Source organism: Chelon labrosus (genome assembly GCF_963514085.1).
Source record: "Chelon labrosus genome assembly, chromosome: 12".
Lineage (NCBI taxonomy): Eukaryota > Metazoa > Chordata > Actinopteri > Mugiliformes > Mugilidae > Chelon > Chelon labrosus.
In genome coordinates this window covers 12,082,601-12,106,952 of record NC_140345.1, presented here as the reverse complement: position 1 = coordinate 12,106,952, position 24,352 = coordinate 12,082,601, and the positions used below count along the sequence as shown (strand labels likewise).

The 24,352-nt window shown below is 40.8% G+C and overlaps 3 protein-coding genes across 5 annotated transcripts; 2 read left to right on the top strand and 1 right to left on the bottom strand.

Moving 5' to 3' along the window:
• Nucleotides 1-1,720: 1,720 nt before the first annotated feature.
• Nucleotides 1,721-7,244, bottom strand: trip13 (thyroid hormone receptor interactor 13). The gene is made up of 13 exons (XM_084557732.1): nucleotides 7,050-7,244; nucleotides 6,579-6,738; nucleotides 6,330-6,456; nucleotides 5,845-5,900; nucleotides 5,644-5,734; nucleotides 5,467-5,539; nucleotides 5,319-5,382; nucleotides 5,134-5,220; nucleotides 4,879-4,985; nucleotides 4,609-4,762; nucleotides 3,375-3,487; nucleotides 3,178-3,247; nucleotides 1,721-3,105 (listed from the first exon to the last, which is right to left on the bottom strand). Exons 1-13 carry the CDS (start codon nucleotides 7,106-7,108, stop codon nucleotides 3,010-3,012), a joined length of 1,257 nt encoding a protein of 418 aa, XP_084413858.1. The 5' UTR covers nucleotides 7,109-7,244; the 3' UTR covers nucleotides 1,721-3,009.
• Nucleotides 7,245-7,480: 236 nt separating this feature from the next.
• On the top strand, nucleotides 7,481-14,187 carry brd9 (bromodomain containing 9). 3 transcript variants are annotated; one of them, XM_084557729.1, is made up of 17 exons: nucleotides 7,481-7,644; nucleotides 8,323-8,543; nucleotides 8,627-8,758; nucleotides 8,847-8,976; nucleotides 9,071-9,128; nucleotides 9,924-10,068; nucleotides 10,172-10,282; nucleotides 10,977-11,164; nucleotides 11,324-11,456; nucleotides 11,931-12,006; nucleotides 12,117-12,212; nucleotides 12,349-12,481; nucleotides 12,577-12,688; nucleotides 12,774-12,830; nucleotides 12,938-13,043; nucleotides 13,425-13,595; nucleotides 13,685-14,187. In XM_084557729.1, the coding sequence occupies exons 1-17, from the start codon at nucleotides 7,596-7,598 to the stop codon at nucleotides 13,780-13,782; spliced, it is 2,016 nt and encodes a 671-aa protein (XP_084413855.1). In that variant the 5' UTR covers nucleotides 7,481-7,595; the 3' UTR covers nucleotides 13,783-14,187. The 3 variants fall into 3 exon arrangements, with proteins under 3 accessions (XP_084413855.1, XP_084413857.1, XP_084413856.1); XM_084557731.1 differs by having other exon boundaries at nucleotides 11,040-11,164; nucleotides 13,685-14,185; XM_084557730.1 differs by having other exon boundaries at nucleotides 11,037-11,164; nucleotides 13,685-14,185.
• Nucleotides 14,188-14,715: 528 nt separating this feature from the next.
• zdhhc11 (zDHHC palmitoyltransferase 11) lies at nucleotides 14,716-22,509 on the top strand. Its single transcript, XM_084556394.1, has 11 exons — nucleotides 14,716-14,907; nucleotides 16,261-16,479; nucleotides 16,934-17,112; nucleotides 17,228-17,329; nucleotides 17,797-17,921; nucleotides 18,016-18,171; nucleotides 18,262-18,380; nucleotides 18,458-18,507; nucleotides 18,590-18,653; nucleotides 18,736-18,814; nucleotides 21,198-22,509. Exons 2-11 carry the CDS (start codon nucleotides 16,261-16,263, stop codon nucleotides 21,326-21,328), a joined length of 1,224 nt encoding a protein of 407 aa, XP_084412520.1. The 5' UTR covers nucleotides 14,716-14,907; the 3' UTR covers nucleotides 21,329-22,509.
• Nucleotides 22,510-24,352: the final 1,843 nt, after the last annotated feature.

Here is a 24,352-nt window from a genome sequence, read left to right as displayed (position 1 = left end):
ACTATGGCTGGCTTCTGCTAACCATGAATGTGATGTTGGATTACCCTCCCGTGCAAATTACATTCAAACCAGGAGAGCTGTGATCTTTGCATGTTATCAGTACGTTCGGTTACTACACCATATGCTGCCGTCATATGAGAAATTAGTCTCTGCACTAAACCATGTTGCTGTGAAACAGAGGGAAATGTCTTCTCTGTGCTGCTGAAACATCTTAATTTTTGCGCGAGGGTGGTATGATTGTGTCCCAGTTTCACTACCATACCTTGATGAAGTGCGGCTATATACTTCTTCCTGTCAATTTGTGTGCCATATGACTCCTCACACACACAGGACCCTCAGATCATTGTCTATGGTTGACAGGATGAGCCGACATTTGCATAGCTCATTGATGGCAGCTCCCTTTGATCCCGCTAGCTGTGCCTAATTATCACCATTTCTTCATGCAGCCTGGCTCCCCGGATTCTGCTTCTTTACAAGGTGTCTTCACCTCATCATCTTTCTCCCTCTAACATCCTGTTTAAAACAGACGACAAACATTTTGGATCTCAACAGACTCGAGGAACAACAAGTTTTCTGACAGGACAGCTTTGACTGGGAACAGGCCGAGACTTCAGGTTGTCTTTTAGGAGCAGTGTTTGTTTGGATACAATGACTGGCTTATGATCAAAGGCCGTCGCAGAGATGAAGAAATGAAAAGCCCAGACAGTTTAAATTTTACGGGCTCTTGTTATGTGTTTGTGCAGAGGACTCGCATCACTGTACTGGCAAATGTTCACAGCATTTCTCAAGTTGTTCCAATCTCTGCAGCACTATCACACTTTATAAACCAATAATGTCAATAATAACCTCTTTAAAACTCTTAAATGAGTGATAGTTTCCATAGTTTTGTGTGCTGCTCTGCTCAGTGTCCGCTTAACATGTCCATAAGTATGTGTGTAAGTTAATCCCCCTCCCTATGTGAATCACCATTGGCACATACAGGGATATTCCATTGCTTTCAGCAATGTACCTGAACAACGGTTGAGAGGATAAACATCAGACCGTTTGTTTTGTTTGGAGTTTTCTGACATTTTAAAGCTGCTCGAAACAGTGATAAAATCCTGCAACAATAAGGCTTTTGACTTTTCTTCCTTCCCTGGCTTGATTGCCTTTTAACAGCTGCCTGGTTTTGGACAGACTACAGTCAAAAGAAAAAGGCCTCCAGACAGAGCAATTAAGGTTTTATTTACCTTGCCCGTTCTTACAGCCCTCCTTCTCTCTATTTGCTTTTTTTTTTCCCCTCTCCACTTTGAGATCATTGATTAGATTAAAGAAAAGCTTCCTCACTCATGTGATTCATCTCACATTGAAAAACTTGATTGACAAATGATAATAGTGGGTGCAAAACCATTAGGCGTAAAAGATTCACAAAACTCAAATAAGTCCATAATTAAACACGAGTGGGGAAATCCATTCTGGGTTGGTGCTAATTAGAGTATAAATCTTTTACTTCATCTTAATGATAGACTTTTGACAGAAATAGTGACAGTTTAAGATGACAGTGATATGAACGAGCAAGTTTGAAGCGTGTGAATGAAGATGAATACAATGTTTGCTTTCCTTTCACATTCAGGAACAGCCAACAGGATCCACCTTTGAAGTGGAATGAAAAAGCTGTTGCGAACAACAAACAAAGGGCACATTGTCTGAACCCGGCAGCTAACATGCAAAGCAGCAGAGCATTCACAGAATGCAAAACATGTCCATACGAACAATGAAGCCACTGATCTGCGCATGTAAACTGTCCATTGAACATTTCAAAACGGAATCATCTTTCAGCTGTATGTTCTCAGGTCAAGTTGCCAGCAGCTACACATAAACATAATAAATAACCTTATTTTGATTTAAATCTCCATGCAGGGACCTGTTGCTCAGACATAACACCTGGAACCTTTTTACTTTTACATTTGCAAAGTAAGATTTTGCATACGTGTGTTGGTCAAGCAATTTATTTGATGAATTGCATGAGACGGCCGTTTTGACTTATGGCTCTGACTGTGATTATCACGCAACTCATAAACTATAAGAAACAACAGTCTTTTTACCCGTTTAACAGCATCCATGCGCCACCAAGTGGTAGTTTGCAAACACAAATCTCTAAAACGCGTCTACCTCCAGCGCAACAACTGAACAACACGAACAAACATAAAGAATAATTATTTATTACAGTGTTATATAAAAAATAAAGGTGTAATGAATACAGAGAGGTTAAAGAGAATTGGCTGTTAACATAAATATAAAACTGACAATGAAACAAATGACATCCTGAAACAGAGGGATGCAGCCAGCTCAGTGAGCTAGCAGCCTGTTCAACGAGCCCAGTTAAGAGAACCGGGAAAAGAACGCTTAAAACCATAGCAATCAACGATAACAAACACCATGCATCATGTTTACTGTATTTCCGATGACGTATTTTCAGGCCTCTAAGTCATCACAAGACTGAAGTTTATGCTCAACAAGCCGTCATTTCAGCAGCTTGTTGAGCATATGGAGTGATATGCTGACTGAGCTTTGCACAATGCCACTTCAAGAAATTAACAAATGGCAATAATTTATGCAAAAAAACAAACAATCCCTTAACACGATAACAACAAAGTTGGCATTGCTAAAGTTAAAGCTGCATGTTATATAAAAAAAACAATGAACACTTTGAAAGTGAGAACAGAGTAAACACAGAAAATTCAAGCACTGTGAACTACATCTTAAACCAAAATCCGTCCACAGACACAGACGCGGTCTTTTAAGACAGCAGCACCAACAAAATTACCTGAATAAAGACGTATGTTATGGATACAGTAGAAGTGGTTAAAACAATGTTTTTGTCAATATATTTAATGTAGTGCTGCCAAAGCTTAAGAAAAAAAAAAAAAAAAGAAGACATAAGGGTTGCAGTTTTCCACACTACAAGCAAACATGGTGTTGACAGCTTACGAAACAATCAAGTGTCAGGCTTTGGACATGGTAATAAGTTCAGACACCGTTAATCAGGTTAGATTTCTCCTCCTTCTGTTTTTCCACCGCTTGGCTCAGAGCCTCCAGAAACCGCTCAAGAGTTACTGCCGGTGTCTGCGAGCGAGAAAACTACATTTAAAAACAGCAAGACTCTTTTTTTTAAGCCGAACAAGATAAAACACTTACCTTTACAAAGAGTGCATGGGCTAGAAATGGTAACTTCCTGAGTGCTCTTCCACTAAAACCCTTGCTTTTTCTAGAAATTAAAAGAAAAACAAAAACATTAGCCTCTGGCTGTTTCAGTAACCTGCACTCAGTGTTATGAATAGGGTGCCTGCTCAGTGTGACTGGGGTGCTATTGCATTAGTGGAGCGTGTACTCACATTGCAATGTTCCTTAGGTTGAGGCTGTGTTCGGACACCTCGCTCATTGCAAAGCCCATGGTCTCAAGCTCAAACATGGTGAAGAGTTGCTGCCGGGGGTAGATAATCTGGCACTGCAAAATGTCGGAAATTCGCATTTATAAACAAATTTTATTGGATTAAAACTTTGTAATCTTTACGATTGCTGCATATGATTATTTCTAAGGCATGATGATGGTGAACTTAAAGGTGGAATTTAACACTTAAATGATCGTTGAATTCAAATCTTTGCTAAACAAGCACAGAATTCCGCTCGGGTAAATCTCTTTGTATTTACAGAGTTTTAAATCTTATCACTGTGTATAAGTGAACCAATAACACCTTTACATCAAGCAGTAATGATTATTTGCCAAAGCTGAAGATTGAAGCAAAGGCATCAACTGAGATGTGGGAGTCTTCAGCAACTAGGCCAGACAAACAAGAGTGACAACTCTTCTATGAATTCACGGTCTCTGGCAGTGAGAAAAGGAACTTGGCATTCAGCACAAGAACTGCAGAGTGGGCAACTGACGGCAAGGACGAACACAAATCACTCATCAATGTTATTGCTCTTCCTTGTTGGACAGCACCAAAAAAAGAAAGGAGACTGAAGACTGTAGGCACACGTGCTGTACGCGTTGACACGTTTGCGTGATTACTCTCGCCACCAGAAGGGACAAAAGTTCTGCACTGTAGCTTTAAGATCTTCTCTTAGCATATCTATTTGTTTCAAGAAGGAATCTGTGCTGTTTATTTTGTTTAGGTACGGCACTTTCCCTTTCATGTCCTGTCTAGTCTGTGCGTTTCATTCATGTCAAAATGACTTCTATGCTGTATTGTTTTCCTTCATCTTTCCCTGACATTTGTGTCCTTAGGTTACTGAGTTCCCTGCCTGCGGATCTCAGACTGGCTTAGCCGATGTCTGTATATAAAACATAGCTGGTTTTTTATTTATCTATTCATAAGGAGCTTCCCTCATTATATTGTGTTAATTTTTATATATTTAATGTTTTTGTTATCTTGGATTTTAATGACAAAATCAAATCAAACCAGCAACTCTTTTAGCAGTTAAGGGACAGCCCACTCTACCTGTCCAGCGTTGCAGTTCATGGTCACCATACTCCTGTCTTGTTCCAAGATACTGACACACATTTCCCAGTGACTTCTGACTGAAAATTCTGATGTGGAAATAATTGTTGACACAGTGTTTGGTCACCTTCATCAACTCCTCGAGGCAGGAGAGGTAGATGTTGTAGATGCCTTTCTCAGATGGAGGTCCGATGTACTGCTTGATGTCAGCTCTGTCCACAAATGCCAAGTCAATCTTTTCCGTCACGTTGGAGGTCGTCAGGATCACTACATTGGAATGTCTGAAATACGAACGCAAAAGTCAACACAAAACAGCCATGTCTGGTAATTAAGACTGATTATAAGGATGCAAAATCATTTTATAGTTTCATGTACAACAAATGCTTTGCTTTCTGACCGTTTGATCTGGTCCAGCTGAGTGAGGACAGAGTTGACCACTCGAATAGCATCCGAAGGTTCTGTCCCTGCCTGGCAGGCATTTCTTGCTGCTGTCAGACTCTCCACCTATTCAACAAATAGAGAAGAATGAACCAAAGTCTAACGTGCAGGATAGAAATCTGTGTAATTCCAGTGAACATGAAAGCCACTTAAATTGCATTGACAAAATCTATTTATTCCAATTTAAAGTTATTTTCCATAAAACAGATTTTACCTCATCAATCAGAACAAACACAAGAGCATCTTTGTCATCAATCAGTTGTTGGATCTTTTGAAACATTTTCGTGACCAGCTTACCGCTCTGTAACAAAGAGGCATGTATTAGCAATAAAAATAACATCAGTTCCATCTAAAACATCCTCCAGTTAAATAATTAAACATAAAGGGACCAGGGTGTACCTCTGAGAACCACTTTGAGAACAAACTGTGACTGTTTATCTCGACAAACTGGCCATAGGAATACCTGCAGGGAGAAGAGAGGAATTTTGAAATGAAAAGAGGCGGTGTAGGTGCAGCTGAAGCAGTTTCACTAAGACAACTGACTTACCGACTTGAAAGTCTGATTGACAGTTTCTGGGCAAGAGCTTTGCACAGAGACGTTTTCCCTGTGCCCGGGGGTCCTGAATGTGAGCAAACAGAGAGAGATAAATGATTTAACACTCATCAAAATCTGACACAGTCTCAATTATTAAAAATAAATACAATTTCCCCATTTGTCATGTACCATGCAGCAGCACAACGCGGTTCCAGGAAATCAGGTTGCTGTCAACATCTTTATCTGAGAAGTAAATCGTTGTTGTGACGTAATCCAGAAGCTGAACAAAAAAAAAAAAAAAATATATATATATATATATATATATAAAGTCAAGCAGCAAAGTTACATAATAATTTTCTCACATTCCTCAGCTGCTGTCAGTTATTTTACCTGAGTTTTGACTCCAGTCTCATACACCAGACTCTCCCAAATCCCATGAAATTCAGCTGTTAAAAACAAAACACACCAACAAGCCATAAGATAAATTTTAAAGAATCAAAAGGGAAAACCAGGTATTTCCATACATCACATATAGTATGTTCACTATGCTAAAAGAGATACAATTTAAAATGATGAAACACAGACTAATTTCTAATGATTACTTAAATGTTACCTTCACATTACATCTTCACCACGAAGAACAACAAACTTCTTACATCCATTTCTCTTATAACAGGGAGAGACGGTCAGCCGTCCTTTGCTCCCTCTAAAACTAGCTGTGTCCCTTTCTGGATAATTAAGTGCGATCACTTCGTCTAATAAATCCTTCTCGGACGTCTAACTTCAAATGGAAGTGCAAATGGAACTAAAAAAACAAGACATTTGCAATATTTTGTTAAAGGGTGTCATCTTCTACATTATCCAGACAGTGTCACCTGCTGGCAGCAACCAGTGATTGGCAGCTGAAAGCTCCTCATCCTCCTCCAAACTGAGCATACTGGGTCCATCCTCATTCAGGGTGAAGATGTGAACAGACAGCGAGCAGCTCTTCAAGTCAAGAGGCTGAGTTGGGAAATGCATAAAAAAAAATATCTAATTTACTAAAACACATTACTACTTTTTAAAGTAAAAACAAAGTAAAGTTCCTGAAACACAATCACAGAAGCAAACCAAAAATAACAAACCTGTGTTACTGTTTCCTCAAGATCGACTATAGCCACAGATTCCACATGCATCCGCAGGAAATCTTCATCAAAATCCGTCCATCTGTAGTTTCCAAAGACCACGCTGTGCCGGTTCAGCAGAGTCTGAACGTGAATCCTCACATCAGACAGTTTAGCAGTGCTGAAATGTGAATAGGAAAAGAATTAGAAAATACCATAAAAACATGAATATATGCAATTTGTCAATCAAACTGGTATCAATAGTGATAGATATATATTCAAAAACAACATATTTAAGTGTTTGGGGAATATAGGCAGCTTTAATTCGATTAAAATTGCTGCAATGTTATAAACTGCATATACAGTATATTAGTTTATCTCATTGGACCTGACAGCCTCCATATTTTTAAATTAACATTTCATATTGGTTGTAGTCTCTGTGGTTTGATATGATCTCCATAAACAGGTTAGAGAGGATATGTTTAAACTTACCTGCTAGATTTAACGTGGACCTCCACATTGATGGTTTGTTTCTGGTCTCCTATCTCCATTCTGCCACCCTCTATTCCTGTGAAACTGTGGACACTGAAGCAACATACAGAGATTTAACAACAGCATTTTAAACAGAAACCTTGACAGGTTGTTCAGCCCTGTACGTGCATTGCGTTAGCTAACTAGCTAACCTAGATACACGGTTAAGGCTATTTCTAGGCAACACAGCTAGCTCGTATTAACAGTTTGTTATTTGGACAAAGTTGAAACCCCCACCTTACAACATTTACGCTGTCGAACGGATAAATTGCAGCAACCAAATGTCTGGTGCCTATTAAGTACCGACGGTCCGCTGTGTTGTCAAAAAGCCGACGGTCAAATTCAGCGCGCTGATTTGTTGCACCGGAAGTACAACAGTAGTTTGGGGGTATTACTTCCGCGTCACACCTTTTGTGTTGCTAAGATTGTTAACAACCAGGATAACGATATAGACAAGTGGATTAATAACTGGAATAAACATTAAAATACGAATATAAATACGGAGACATGGGGAAAAAACACAAGAGACCTAAAGCGGAGTGGAGAACAGTTGACGGTACCTTATTTTTACTATTAGCTTGTTGCCGCTTTTGTTTTAGCTAGCTTTAGGCTAGCCAGCTTAGCTTAGCTGGACAGCTCAGCTGGAGGCTGCAGCAGATTTGTGTTACTTTAATGTAGACATCTACCAACGCACTGCTCATCCCTCGGTAACCTATTAAACCCCTGTATTAATCCGTTTGTTACAGCACATTTTATTGGATGTTTTCGTAGCTGCTCTAGTACGTTACAGTAAAGGCATTAAGTTTTTTATATCATGTATTTATATATGAGTTTTATATCCTTTGAAAACATGGTTTGGTCTGTACCATAGCATTAGAACCCAATCACACAACAAAACATTTTCTATAGACAAATGATAAAGCTTATTATATCTGTCTTTGTTTATAATCCTATCCTATTTTGAGTTTGTCACTAGTCATGATATAAATGAATGTCATGTATAATCTGCCTCCACCACTTAAACCTTTTATTAACTCTGGTTGTTTTTTTTTTACAGCTTTAGTTATTAGTATTGGTTATTTAGATGATATTATTTTAAAAACACAACATGTCTATTGTCAGACAAAACCTTGTTCCCGACCATACTAATGATTACATCTTGCATCTGTCACCTTCTGCTACGTTTTACCTTACTGTGTGATCCTACATTACAATGTACACTTGTTACTTGTAGACTATGAGGACAAAGCTCTTGAGAAGCCCCTGAAGCTGGTGCTCAAAGTTGGAGGAAGTGAGGTGACCGAGCTCTCTGGCTCGGGCCACGACTCCAGCTACTATGATGACAGATCAGACCACGAGCGAGAACGCCACAAGGAGAAAAAGAAAAAGAAGAAGAAGAAGTCTGAAAAGGACAAAGACAAATATGTGGATGATGAGGAGAGAAGGCGGCGGAAGGTTAGTTCACAGTTGTTAAATGGTTCTGTCCAATTCATGGCTCATTCGGTGCATCAAGCTGACAATTGACTTTTCCGTCACAGGAAGAAAAAAGGAAGAAGAGAGAGCGAGAGCAGAATGAATCGGAGGCAGCAGCAGCGGCGGCGACTGCAGCCAGTAGTGGCGTACCTGTTGAACCTTTCACACTGTCGAAAAGTTTAAGTATTGGGTTGGAGGTGAGAAAACTTAATTGAAGCTTGGGAACATAACCAATACATTCTTCATTATATTGACTTGTCATTCACATTATGTATGAATTATCAGCCAGAAGAGAAGAAAAAGAAGAAAGAGAGGTTTGAGTTGGAGCCTGAAGTGGAGGAGTTTCACCCCAACGTGAAGGTGGAAGTGGAACAGCAAGGAGACAGGCCAGTCAGAGCTTGCAGGACACAGCAAGGCAAGACTGCACGCGGGCACAACATCAGATATTGATGCAGGCGAACATTTTATAGTAACAATTATTTACTTGTGGCTGTATTTATTTTTTGCAGAAAATGAGTGCACTCCTCGTCAACAACTGCTAGAACACTTTCTGAGGCAGTTGCAAAGGTGAGGAACACTGATTTGCTTCATGACTGTCTTCTGCTCTTTAAATGCCACGGTACTGCTCCAGAAAGGTTTGAACTGGTGTAAAGTCGACGCAAAGAAATAGTGCTCATCCCTTGCTAAACACAAGTTTAACCAACTTGGGAGATGCTGTAGATGATAGTCTGAGAGGATTATGGGCCCAAAACTGATATTTTTCACTACTGGTGAATCCTAAGATTAGTATGTATAGAGCCAGTCATACTCCAGAAAAAATTAATATTTTCCATTTTGAACAGCTTTATCATCTTTACATACAACATCCATGATTGGTAGATCAACATGAAATTAGATAAGCACATACGTTCTCCTAAGGGGAGAATTGATTTTTAGGATTTTCCCTACAACACTAGTAGGGCTCTAAAAATAGGAAAATTTGCATAGTTGTTTATGTCCTGAGTTGAGCATGAGTATGAGTTGTGCAATGTAATAAATGTTGACCTAGTATTTTTAATCATTTGCCTACTTGTGCATATATTACGCATATGACGCATGGGTGTGAGCAAGCAAGAGTGGAGTGGAAATTCTGTTGTTTCTAGAAACGTTTGGCCATTCGTGGCATATAAGAGCTGAAGTATTAGTCATAGCTTTAAACACTGAATGTTAAGTTACATTAAGACGTGGTCTGGTTTATCAAAACACAGCATGAGCAAGATCAATTCGCATTGATCATCCTGACCTGACAGATAATGTGTCCTGTCATGATAAGATGAGAAAACATCCACTCAAAATTTTAAACATCATCATTTGTCTTTCCAGAAAAGATCCCCATGGATTCTTCTCATTTCCAGTAACCGATTCAATTGCTCCTGGTTACTCAGTGATTATCAAACATCCCATGGACTTCAGCACCATGAAAGACAAGATTAGAAACAATGAATACAACACAGTAACAGAATTCAAGGTGAGGATACCTTTCATAACATCATCATATTCAAAACAAGAGCAGCAATGCGAGCTGTGTATGTAAACATTAGTACTCATAACTGATTTTTTTTTGCCTTTAGGCGGACTTTAAACTGATGTGCGACAATGCCATGGTGTACAACCGACCAGAGACAGTCTACTACAAGGCTGCCAAGAAACTGCTACATACAGGATTCAAGATGATGAGCAAGGTAAAGAGCTCCAAAAACAAAGCCACTGGCATTGTATTGTTACACTTGAAAAGTTACTGTTTTTAACAAATTAGTTTTATCTTTAAATAAGCTAAGATCTCACAGTCAAGATTGACTGGTCTATAAATAATACATTTATTTGCTTTGTTGTTATGTTGCCATGAACTGTACTTGAATTCTTGAATATGTGAATGTGAATAAGTTTGAGAAGAGCAGCAGACTTCAGAAAGGAAGTAACCCAACAGTCAAATCATGACACGGTTCCGTAAAGAATGAATATTTGGAATATATTCAAAGCACTCGGACACATTTAGCAACTGAGAGGTATGAACTTTACATAGAAATAAAATAACTTGGATGTTGTAACCCATCAATTTCCATAGGAAGTCGGTCATTAATGTCATCATAATTTGACCAAGACTGAGATTATCATTAGATATTTGACCAAAATCCAAAACTGCGTAACATATAATAATAATAATAATAATAATAATAATAATAAACATTTTATTTATAAGCGCCTTTCGAGACTCACAAGGCACTGTACAAAAACAAAAAATATCTTTAGTTTTAGAGTCCATTACGTGATCAAAATATTCCACTACCCTTTATAGTCCATATAGCTTTATTTATACATTGCCAGTTAAGGTGATGAAGTTAAGTGTTGCTCCTCTTGATTCTGCTCTATGCCCAGGAGCGGCTTTTGGCTCTCAAGCGCAGCATGTCATTCATGCAGGACATGGATTTTACCCAGCAGGCAGCCATTTTGGGAGATGAAGACCTGACGGCTGATTTACCTCCTCCAGAGACGATCCCCATCCCGGTGGAATCGGCAAAGAAGTCCAAGAAACAACCGGTCAAAGACATGAAGGAAGTCATCAGGTACTGCTTGTTTGTTTCCACATTAAATGGAACTTTTTTATTTTTTTTGCACTCGTTCAAGGAATTGCATGCAGCGAGAGAGGCAAGAAGGGAAGTACTTTGATGATACACAGCATGCTGTCAGTATACTGATACATTTGTCATTTTCTGTTATTTCAGTTACCTGTATGAACCAGAGGGAAACGCTTGCAGCTTGACTGACAGCACAGCAGAGGAGCATGTTCTGGCACTGGTTGAACATTCAGCAGATGAAGCTCGGGACCGCATCAACAGATATATGCCAAACTCCAAGGTTGTTTACGGCTTACACGTTCCCACAAATACATGATATTTATTTTTATTTTTTATAGTTCATGCGTAGCCATCGGGTCTACAAAGCGGATAGTGCTGATGGTCGCTAGGTGGTCCAAAAAGAAAAAACACTCTTGCTATGATAAGACCCCAAAAGTCATCTACTTCTCTGATAAAATACTGAATAAATAAATTTGTCATTGTGATGCCAGTAGCTAAATTCATTTCTTCTGATCAGTGTCCTAATGGTTCTTTTAATTTAATAATTAAGTAGATATTGGACTAGAAAGAGAGGTGTGTTTGGGGTCTGGTTTGATGGTTCTCAGTCGGCTCCCAAAAAAAAAAGGTGGCGACAACCAAATGAACTTGAGACTTGAAAACAGTCGCAGACAAATCAAAGGTTGACGTCCCCGTGGCTGCGTCCATTTTTGTTTTCTTGTACTGACTTAATGGTACCTCCGTTCTTTTCTTTCAGATGGGCTATTTGCGTAAAGATTCTGACAGTTCGCTAATATATACTGTTGTAAATCAACTTGATCCTGATGCAGAAGGTTTGCTACGATTGAACAAATATATCTCCTTAAACTCCCACGTGATCTACACCACAGTGGGATAACGTGCGGTGTGGATATAACAACCAAACTTTGTTCTGCTTTTGCAGAAGAGGAAACCCATAAAGTAGACCTGAGTTCTCTGTCAAATAAGCTTCTGCCTGGATTAACAACCTTGGGTTTCAAAGATGACAGGAGACACAAAGGTATGACACAATTTGCCCTTTTGTTAAATTACTAGTAATTTGTCATTTTGATTGTCCCATTTAATGAAAGACAATTACTAAAAAATGGCACAGTCTATGGCCTTTAACAGATTTTGCTTCTTCTTGCTCCGTGCAGTGACTTTTCTTAGCAGTGCCTACAACGTCCAGAGCCTTCAGAAGAACTCAGTCTTTCCAGACTTGCTATCTGATGAAATGGACACACTCTACTCAGCCTATGGAGATGACACAGGGGTGCAGTGCGCTCTGAGGTAGGGTGTAATAGTAGACATCTTCTAGTGATACAGTCTCCAGCTACAGATGGACTTTATGTTAATTTTCTGTTCACCTTTTCTCACCCCTTCAGCATACAGGAGTTTGTCAAAGGCTGCAGTAGTGTCACCAAGCATTGGGTCGATGGGCTCCTGGACAAGATGACTGCGGGCGATCACACTAAAGCCGTCAATCAGATTCGACAGGTACAAATTTTAGACTGTTTCGACAACCCCGAGAACAGTCTGGCTTTCATGTATTTTTATGTGTACTGTTTGTTAAACATTTCAGAAAAGAAACATAATGCTGAAACCGGATGAAAACAAGTCCAGCATCTGTGACATGCAGGTATGATTTAATCCATGAAGGGTTTTTATTTTAATAGCTGTCTCAAAGTAATTTTCTCGGTTCCCTTTGACTTGACCGTCTAATTGAAGCTGTGTACTTTTGTTCAGATGGGAGATGGTGGCAGTCTGGGAGAGAGCAGCTCCGTGCTGGACTTCATGTCAATGAAGAGCTACCCTGATATGTCTTTGGATATTTCCATGCTCAACTCATTAGGTGATTATCCTGTCTTAACAACCTGTATGGATGCACACACATATCGAGTATAACAGTAATCAAATCATAACCAAATTTAGGTAGTAAGATGAGCAAGTGAACCAGTCTATATATAGCAGTCAAACGCATTCATGGACATCTGACTCATGTCATACTATTCTAAATCTAGCGCAAGCTGATCGTAATAATATTTTACTATACTATGGGGTGGGATAACTCAACTGTGGTTCTCTGGAATGCCATCGTGGCTATCGTTGTGCAAGTTCTACTAGTTTCACGTCTTCCTTTGATTTGTGTCTTTTAGTTGGAACATAACTAGAAGTCAATTTTCCATCTTTTTATGTAATTGCCTAGCGTGAGCTCAACTTCCTTCTTTATCAGGTAAAACAGTGAAGAAGGAGCCGGGAAATGACGAGGGCCAGCAGCATTTTGACGATGCTGACAAACTCCTGCAGGAGTTCCAGGAGGCTCAGGTCGACAGAGTCGGCTCCAGACCTTCGTCCAACCTGTCTTCTCTGTCTAATGCTTCAGAGAGGGACCAGCACCATTTAGGTATCTGGGATGTTTTAATTGCTTTTCTTGGAACGTTAACACTGCTCTAGCAGCAGACAGTAAGAACCATATTTTCTTTTTATTCACAGGGAGCCCGTCACACCTGGGTGTTGGAGACCAGTCTGAAATGGTTCATGATCCCTACGAGTTCTTGCAGTCTCCGGAGCCAGAGACATCCAACAGCTGACCACACACACTGCTGTCTTGTCATCCCGGTGCTAACAGCCCTGTGTACTCACTGTCGGACTGTTTAAACAATGTGGGGGCAACAGGAAGCTCAGACCCGTTTTGAATACTGAACATAAATGTATAGACTGTTGTGTCATTGTACGATTTTGTATGAGTGCAACTGTTGCGTAAATAAATGCGTGCACCTATATTTATGAACGTGTGTTATTTCAGCTACCGAGCAAAACTTTTGAAACCATTCATCTGCATTATATTTGTCGTGGGAACACAAGTAAAAAAAAGTAGGAACCATCTAGCAGCAGCACTCATCCAAATATAGTGCATTTGCAGTTAAAGGATGTTGTAAGAGTGTCCGGCTGATGATGCACTGCTGAGTCTTCAGATTTCTGCAGGACGGCAATGTCCACACTTTTCAACCGAGCAATGTTAGCACACATTGCAAATGTCTCTGTATGTGAGGAAGTGAAAATAAAGCTGCATACATTTATTCTGCGTGCAATGTACCATAAGTTACTGGATATGAAAGCTTACAGTTAAAGACAGGCTTTATTTACAAAAGCAGAAGTATCCTATGTGCATCTGTGTCTGCGGTTCCTTTTTGCTCTCATGGGAACACAACATTGATTATTTTAGAGGTGCTTATATTACTCATGGGCTAAAAAGCCTGAAACATAAAGCAACAATTGTGCGTTTGATAAGAACAGATATGAAGGCTGGGCTCTTACTTATTCAGTCGGTGGAGGACAGCAATAAAAAAAAAAAAAAAAAGCTGGATATCTCGAGGATGTCAAACGTGCGCATGCGCAGTGGGGCAGTTTCCATAGTGCTGCTGCGACCTGCTGAGTGAGTTGATTCTTCAACTTCTGACTCTCGTCCTCCCTCCGGTGACACAAACCCAAGGACACTGGAGCATTTTATTCAGGACCACTGTCGCTTTTTAAACTCTTTCTCGTTGCTTTGCGTTTTCCCACAATGTGAACTTTACTTTTTTTTTTTCTGGAGCACTTGCCCGGTTGGCAAACTAATCATGGGATATTATTAAGCGGCGGCGATCTCCGTTTTATCGTTTTATGTTTCAACAGAAGCACATTGTTTTTAATTTTATGGTGTCTCAACGGAAAAAGTAAGTCATTTTTGTTTGATTAAACCTTTGTTCAAATGCTGTATTGGCTCTTGTTGCTTTTATCGTTTATTCTGAGCCGTAAAATAGCTGAATTGGGGGTTTGAGGATTAAAAGTGCGGAATCCTAACGCATACGTTTAACCTGGTGTGAGCTTGTGGCTTTAGTTGTTAGGCAAAACAGAGGCACAAGACTAGCTGCCAGGCAAACACGCAGCTTTATTACTGATTCACTTTACAGCAACCCAAAGTTGTAACCCATAGAGACACAAAAACATTAATTTTCCTGGTTTGTAGTGATACAATATGGAGAGCTGTTTGTTTTAAGTCAAGGGTAAGGCCAAAAGCAAAACATGTGATTACAGCATAAGGTCTTTATACAAGGAAAGGGATATAGCACTCTTTCACTCTGGATCAGCTGTTTCCTCTAGGCTTTTGTGACGGTGTCCCCCTTGTGAGTTCTTCGGTACAGTGCCTTTGTCATTGCTCGAAACGGAGAAGACATCTTCCTCTGTCTGTATTATAAAATACACACTTCTGTCATTGTATTAAGTAGATATCCACTGATCAGGCATAACATTATGACTGACCAGATTGACCATCTTGTGACTAAGCATTGTTCTGCTGGGAAACCTTTGGACCTGGCATTCATGTGGATGTTACTTAAACATGTAGCACCCACCTAGACCAGACCAGACACCCCCACCCCATAGCAATGACACTCCTTGATGGCAGCAGCCATCCCCAGCAGGATGCAGCCTGACACAGACACACACACACAAAAAAATGGTTTAGGAACAACTTAAAAAAACAAAACAAAACAAACAAACAGCACAAGCTGTTGACCAGGCCTCCAACTTCACTAGATCCTAAACTGATCAAGTATCTGTGGGATGATCCTCTGGGAGGCCCCTCCCCTCAACCCACAGGACCCAAAGGCCCCCACTAACGACATCCTGTTGCTCTCGTTCTCTGATGAGTTGCAACTGTTTTGGAGGCACAAGGAAGACCTATACAGTATTAGGGAGGTGGTCATAATGTTACGCCTGATCAGTGGTTGTTTTGCAGGCTGCAGGTTTGTTGTGCTGTTGTATTTTATTCCATTACACTGCAATGCATACGCGTGCCTCATATTTGTTTCATTGCAGATTTTCCAGTCAGATTAGACCAGAATGGCGAGGCTGTTTTAGTTTCTCTCATAGCTAAACCTTAATGCAGCCTAAGTCTACAACAGTCACCTTTGTTATGAGCAGCTCATTTTCCTAACTCATTTCCCCAACAAATGTGGCCACACTCTGCCCAGAGCCGCGCTTGTGCGTACTACATCCTGTGTTAATTCCCCTCTTTTGCTTCACAGATGAGCTGCTTCAGTCAGAGGTTTAGGCGCACAGCTCCCATGCGAGGTACCAGCAGAAACGAGCTGGTCCCCTCCAAGACTCCCAGGGTGAACGGATGGTCGTGGCCCCCTCAAGCTTTCCAAGTGGTCGGGTGGCTGGTGTACAGCTACCTCGCCGTAGTCAGCTTTGGGATCTATATCCCTCTTCTGCCTCTGCCGTGGAACCACGTGGCCTATACTGTATCCTTAACACACAGTTGAAACCTTGCTCTTATTGGAGCTGATTGTCAGTTGTGCAGCAGCAGTGGGTCTTTCAAATTTGAATATGGAGTAAAAATTAGTCTCTGCTGTGTCTTTGTTTGTGCTGCTGCTGGGCAGTACAAGGATTTAGTTGTATGGACTGTCTGTATGGGCTCCAGTCACACTGGACGTGACTCTTCTTCTGTGCTTTTTCTATTAAGCCCCAAAGACATAATCAGTGGTCTTTTTGTTGAACACTTGCACGGTGTCAACACCCTAGTTAATTTAACTGAAGCTCCACTCATCTATAAGAACAGCTGATGCTTTGAGGCGTTCGTACAAAAGATACTCTTGTGTCCGCCCGTTTCTTGTTCTCAGCTTTCTTTCTTTTTTATTTATCACATACTGCAGTATGTTTCTAACATCAGTGCCGTCTTCCTTGACTGTTGATCAGCTGACGGGCATCTCGTTTATTGTACACTTTCTCGCCCATATCGCCGCTGTGACTATAGACCCAGCAGATGCCAGCGTGAGGGCCAAACAGAGCTATTCCAGTCCGCTGCCTCTGTTTGACCGATCGAAGCAGCCTCATGTTATCCACGATCTACACTGTTATCTGTGTGACGTCAAAGTGTACGTATTGGAGCCTCTAATTCAAGTTAATCTAATCCAAGTGTACTTTTGCAACGATGAAAATGTGTTTATTGTAGTGTAACGATGTTAAAAAAAAAAAAAAATCTTCACTTAGTGGCCCCAAAGTAAAACACTGTGGTGTTTGCAACAAGTGCGTGGAAGACTTTGATCACCATTGCAAATGGCTGAACACCTGTGTGGGAGGGAGAAACTACAGGTAAGATACAGTTGTTAATGTTTTTTTTTTTAAACTTGCTTATCACTGCTCTGTAAACAAAATGTGACATGCTGCGTGAACTCACTCGCCACTTCATTTTGTGCTCTATGCATTCTAATATAACAGCCCCGCGCTAAACCTTAGCTTCATGAATTTTATGGTGTTCAGCATTTGTTTGAAGTAACCGAGAGAGCTATTGATTCAACTCTGTGTTCATTTTGGAGGCTGTGGTTTATAGCAGTATTAAATTGAGGGCTACAGCACCACAAACTACACCCTCCAAAATGATGCTACAGTTGAATCACCACCTTTCTGATGCTGCTTCAACATAAAACGAACATTGCAGCAGTCGTGAAGGGAGATTTAGTGCAGGACTGTAATGTCAGAATGCGTTAGTTTTCACTAGTGTACCATGTGTTTTCACAATCAAGTGTATATTAACATGAGGTTTTGTGTGTCACTCTCAGGTTCTTCTTTTTGGCACTGTGTTCGGCTACAATAGGCGTCTTCCTGCTCATTGTTGTCATCTTGTTCATATTCATTCAACATTACTTGGATCCGTTGAGCCTGCGGACTGCACCACAGTTTGACAGTGAGTTTTTCTGTCTGAATGCAAGGCAGTACTTTGATAATGTACGTTTGAATCCATTTGAAGACGTTTATACGCTTGTTCCTTCTTTTTCTAGGTATGCTGGGGAATACTACCTGGCTGGTGTTTTTGCCATTAGCTCCCATACAGACTAGCTCAGCTGGTCTCCTCATATTAGCCTTCATAACAGTCATGCTGAGCATCACGTGCCTGCTGCTGCTCTGTCATCTGCTGGGTTTTCACCTTTACCTCTGTGAGTGGCCACCGTCAACAAAGACATTTTGATTCTTTTCCCCTCTTTCAGCCATTGATCCTCACGTGATCCTTCTTGTTGACTTCCCAGTTTACAAAGGCATAAGCACGTACGATTATGTAAAGAAACAGCGCCAAAAAGAAGCTAGAAGTCGAGACATTGAAGCGGGAAGATCTCATGATTCGAAAAACCACAACAAGAGTCCGCAGGTAAGACTTGTCTCTTGTCGCTTACCGTCACTTTTCAGTTCATCGTGTGTGAAAGCAGCTTTATTTTTCCCTTACAGAACCAAGAGGGCACAATTGACTGTGAGCCGACATTATCGCAGAGCTCAAGGTAACAACATTTCCTCACGCTCCTTGTTAAACTACTGTTAGAGTAGAGAACAGTAATAAACGCAGCTCTGGCTTTGCTGCAGTTCCTGCCAATATGACGATAAAGGGCCGCTCGCCAGCCGACTTTCAGAGTCCATATGCACAGAGGTAAGCCACTCGTACCTTATTTAAAAGTTTTTACATGGATCAAGGTGATGATAATTGCATTAAAGATCTGTTTTTGATATAGCTGGAAAACTTTAAGAAATCAGCTGAAAAGGAGACGAGTTTCCGTTATGGTACAGACAATCCTCCAGAGGAAACAGCAAGTAAGGATTTGACATTCACTTATCACTGTTTAACCCGTTTCTATGCGTCAAACTCATTCACAAATTCAGGAAAGCAAAAATACACTGCCTGGCCAAAAACAAAAAGTCACCATGAAAAAAAAGGTCCCACGCTCTAATATTTCGTTGGACCGCCTTTAGCTTTGATTACAGCACGCATTCGCTGTGGCATTGTTTTGATAAGGTTCTGCAATGTCACCAGATTTATTTCCATCACGTGTTGTATTAATTTTTCACCAAGATCTTGTATTCATGATAATATTAATAATAATACATTTTATTTAGAAAAGCGCCTTTCAAGGTACCCAAGGACACTGTACAAATTAGGTGTATAGGCAAGGAAGGACATAACATAAGGTGGACATGGATACAAGGATACATGGTACATAGAATGGCAAGACGCAGAGGAACATAAAACATAAAACCCTCAGAGACACACAATAGTACATTGAGCACAAAGTGAAGACCAATTGTAGAGAAAAAAAGACAGATAAAAACAGGGAAAATAAAATAAAATAAAAGAGGCAGTGCAAGTAGAGATCAGGGGGCTGACAGGTAAGCTAAGCTAAAAAGATGTGTTTTTAATTGAGTTTTAAAAGTGGACATACATGTACTTTGGCGCATCACAAGCGGCAGGGCATTCCACAGTTTAGGACCTGCCACACTGAAGGCCCTGTCACCCATGAAGCAAAGTCGCGTTGTGGGGACTGCTAAAAGACATGTGTCTGTAGAGTGGAGGGTGCGGGATTGCAAGTATGGGGTAAGGAGATCTGATAGGTAGGATGGGGCCAGATTGTGTAGGGATTTATAGACTAAGAGAAGGATTTTGTATTGAATGCGGTAGTGGACAGTAAGCCAATGCAGGTGCTGGAGGATGGGAGTAATGTGATCCCAGGACCTGGTGCGGGTGAGTAGCCTTGCAGCAGAATTTTGGACATACTGCAGCCTGTTTAGGGTTTTAGCCGGGATGCCATACAGTAGAGCATTGCAGTAGTCAAGCCTAGATGTGATGAAGGCATGTATGAGAGTTTCTGCTGCAGATGCGTTGAGGGAGGGTCGGAGTTTGGAGATGCTTTTGAGGTGGAAGAAAGACACCCTGGTGATATTTTTGATATGTGACTCAAATGAGAGAGTAGGATCAAGGATTACGCCCATATTCCTAACTTCAGCAGAGGTTGTAGTGAAATAGCCGGGGATGGATAGCTGCAGATGTTCAAGTTTTTTTAGAGTGTTAGGGGTGGAAATGAGAATAGCTTCTGTCTTATCTTGATTGAGTTTGAGGAAATTTTAAGTCATCCAGTTGTTAATGGCATTTAGACAGCTGACCAGATTGGATAATGATAGTATGTGAGCGGGCTTGGTGTGAATGTAAATCTGGGAGAGTCTGACCACTGTGCAAAAACCTTCTCCAGCACATCCCAAAGATTCTCAATGGGGTTAAGGTCTGGACTCTGTGGTGGACAATGCATGTGTGAAAATGATGTCTCATGCTCCCTGAACCAGTCTTTCACAATCTGTGCCCCATGAATCCTGGCATTGTCATCTTGGAATATGCCCGTGCCATCAGGGAAGAAAAAAATCCAGATAGAATAACCTGGTCATTCAGTATATTCAGGTAGTCAGCTGACCTCAGTCTTTGGACACATAATGTTGCTGAACCTAGACCTGAGCAACTGCAGCAACCCCAGATCATAGCACTGCCCCCACAGGCTTGTACAGTAGGCACTAGGCATGATGGGTGCATCACTTCATCTGCCTCTCTTCTTACCCTGATGTAATGGTTCTCCACTATCCTTCCAGTTTTTAATAATGTGTTGGACAGTTCTTAACACAATTTTAGTAGTTTCTACAATCTCCTTAGATGTTTTCTCTGCTTGATGCGTGCCAATGATTTGAACCTTCTCAAACAGACAAACATCTTTTCCACGACCACAGGATGTGTCTTTCGACATAGTTGTTTAAGAAATGAGAAGCTACTCATTGCATCAGTTGGGGTTAAATAACTTGTTGTCAGCTGAAAGATAATCGCCCACGCAGTAATTATTCAATAGGAGGCTCGTACCTGTTTGCTTAGTGGAATCCAGGTGGCGAATTTTTTTTTGGCCAGGCAGTGTATTAGAAATGTCTTACAATATAATGCGAAGAAATACTGTTGCTCACTTTATGACAGTGTCAGTAACAATTAAAATATGTTTTCACATTATTTTAAAAGAATTGTTGGATTTTTTTGTTTTTGGTTTGTATGTGAAACTATAAAACACACAGATCGTGGGACATTTATCAGTGATCTTTATAAGCAGGAGTTACAAAGAAACAGTAGACCATGCGGTTTGTAAATAATACTCATACTTCCTCTGTCTGAAAGGGGAAATGTCTACGAGTGGCATGAAAAGCTGGACGCCAGACAATGATGAAGAGGTTCAGAAGACTGGTGACAGTGTTCCCGGGGTGCAGGACCCTCTGGGCAGCTCAGTTATGAATCCTGACGATAGTTAGCAGTAGCTGATGTCTACGTAGCGGTGTGGATCCGAATATGCTGCTCTCTGGAACAATTCATCATGAAAACTGATATACATATTAGAAGACTTGGACCAGACACACTCATCATTGAACAATTTTTTTTTTCTTTATCCAAGGACATTTTGAAATGTTACCTGAATGAATAACTGTGGACTTATCACTGGGTCCACTCCCCTTTTATTTGCACTATGTGTTTTTATGGTTGAATTATTTAAAGCATTGTTTTATCTCACTGTACGGGGAGCTAAAGTCCAGCCCCACACTCAGGTTAGTCTCTGTTCCACTAGCCTCAGTCAGATATGCACTGTTACACTGGAGTTTACTGTTCATTCTCGAAGTACTGTACTGACTCCAATATAGCATCATGTCATTGTATCTGAAGCACAAGAGAAAACCATGTATAGAAAAGTCAAATCATCCAACTGAAAGCAGTGGAGCAGATTCTGGCTACAACTCTTTTTCTTTATACTGTTTTTCTGAGATATACTGGTTGTACAGCAAATGTTTTAGCAACATTTTATAGTAAAGAATAAAAATACACCATCTCTGCTCTTTTATTAATATTTTTCTTCGTCATATTTGCTCACATAGCGACATTTAAGACAAGCCAAATAAAGGCCTCCGACTTCATGTTGAAGACATACAAAATGAAAACACCACTGGAGGATGCTAAGACAAAACAATACCTAAGACGTACGAACGGACCGGTTGTCTGCTAAAATATCTAGAGGCAAGTGTAATTAATTGGATATCTTTGCTCTTCGTCATGTGGCTGTGTCTAGAGGTGAATGGCAAAGGATTATTAGCTGCAAATACGTTCGGGGGCAAAAGGAAGTTGCAGCAAAGGAACAAGGAAACCGAGGGTTAATTCCAGACACTGAAAGTGGCTTCGGAGGAAGACCTGATGACACATGGATTTAACAGTTACACAGCAGAGAAATACATGAGCGTTCTGGAGATCAAGCGTTCAAGCAGGGAGGACTGGGATTTCAAGAACGCACAATGAGAGGACACTGCATGAGAATGGTTGCTGCAGGTGTTACTAGTACGGACTATACTAACACAATCAGGGCTACTAATGATGTATTTCTACCGCCTACGTGAGTCATCCTGCTTTTTAATGGAGCCTCACTGCAGAAAGCAGCACGGCACTTAAACTCAACAGCACCTGGAGGCTTTTGTGTTCATGATTGCTGAGCAAGTTGTTTTGGTGGCCCTGCATAACAACCTGGTTATTAGCGAGCTGAGTCACTGCTGAAGTTGCCAATTCAATGATGAGGCAGGTAACATGTTTACCCTGTCTGTTTATATCAATCGCCTATGTCTTCTCAAGTTATTAAATTACATTTTTAAATTTTAACATGTCTTTCCCTAAAGCCTCGGATTGTTGTCATGTGTGATGTCTGCCACAATTCAAGCCACAAGAGGAAATCCGAGCAGGTATCTCTTTGTGTTCCATCATTTCTATGAATATACTTACATATTTTATTTAAACCTTTGGAACAGGGATTGTTTGCAGCAAATTCATCATGTCCATTGGCAGAATGTCACATTATTTCACCACTAGAGGGCGGTAGGCATTTTACATTTCAACAACAAAATCTTCTGTGGAGTGCTAATCCAATAAATACACTATATTGCCAAAAGTATACGCTCATCCGCCTTTTCACTCATATGAACTTAAGTGACATCCCATTCTTAATCCACAGGGTTTAATATGACGTCGGCCCACCCTTTGCAGCTATAACAGCTTCAACTCTTCTGGGAAAGCTTTCCACAAACCTTGCTTTGTGCACTGGTGCGCAGTCATGTTGGAACAGGAAGGGGCCATCCCCATACTGTTCCCACAAAGTTTTGAACATGGAATTGTCCAGAATATCTTGGTATGCTGAAGCATTCAGAGTTCCTTTCACTGGAACTAAGGGGTCAAGCCCAGCTCCTGAAAAACAACCCCACACCACAATCCCCCCTCCACCAAACTTCACACTTGGCACAATGCAGTCAGACAAGTACCGTTCTCCTGGCAACCGCCAAACCCAGATTCATCCATCAGATTGCCAGATGGAGAAGCGTGATTCATCACTCCAGAGAACGTGTCTCCACTGCTCTAGAGTCCAGTGGCGGCGTGCTTTATACCACTGCATCTGACGTTTTGCATTGCACTTGGTGATGTATGGCTTGGATGCAGCTGCTCGGCCATTCCATGAAGGTCTCTACGCACTGTTCTTGAGCTAATCTAAAGGCCACATGAAGTTTGGAGGTCTGTAGCTATTGACTGCAGAAAATTGGGGGCCTCTGCGCACTATGCGCCTCAGCATCCGCTGACCCTGCTTTGTCATTTTACATGGCCTGCCACTTCGTGGCTGAGTTGCTGAAGTTCCCAATCGCTTCCATTTTGTTATAATACCACTGACTGTTGACTGTGGAATATTTAGTAGCAAGGAAATTTCATGACTGGACTTGTTGCACAGGTGGCATCCTATCACAGTATCATGCTGGAATTCACTGAGCTCCTGAGAGCGACCTATTCTTTCACAAATGTTTGTAGAAGCAGTCTGCATGCCTAGGTGCTTGATTTTATACACCTGTAGCCATGGAAGTGATTGGTACACCTGAATTCAATTATTTGGATGGGTAAGTGGATACTTTTGGCAATATAATGTAAGTACATTCCAAAAAATGTATTATTTCCTTGATTGAGGAAGTTTGAGATGTGGAACCATTTTACTTCTTTTTTTTTTTTTTGAATATTCAGTAGGCTATTACATGTTATGTGTTAGTTTAGTGTGGATCTTGGTCAGATGCCATTGATACATGCTGCAGTTGCACAGCTACTTGAGTTCTTACAATGCATTGCCAATGCCTTCCCATTTAGTTTATAATATAATTTTACAGGAAAGGGGACATATCAAAGAAACACAGTATGCTGCAACATGAGTCAGATGGAGAAGCAAAGGGAGCATTTACACATTTCTCCTGAGTTATGGATGAAACTGAGCC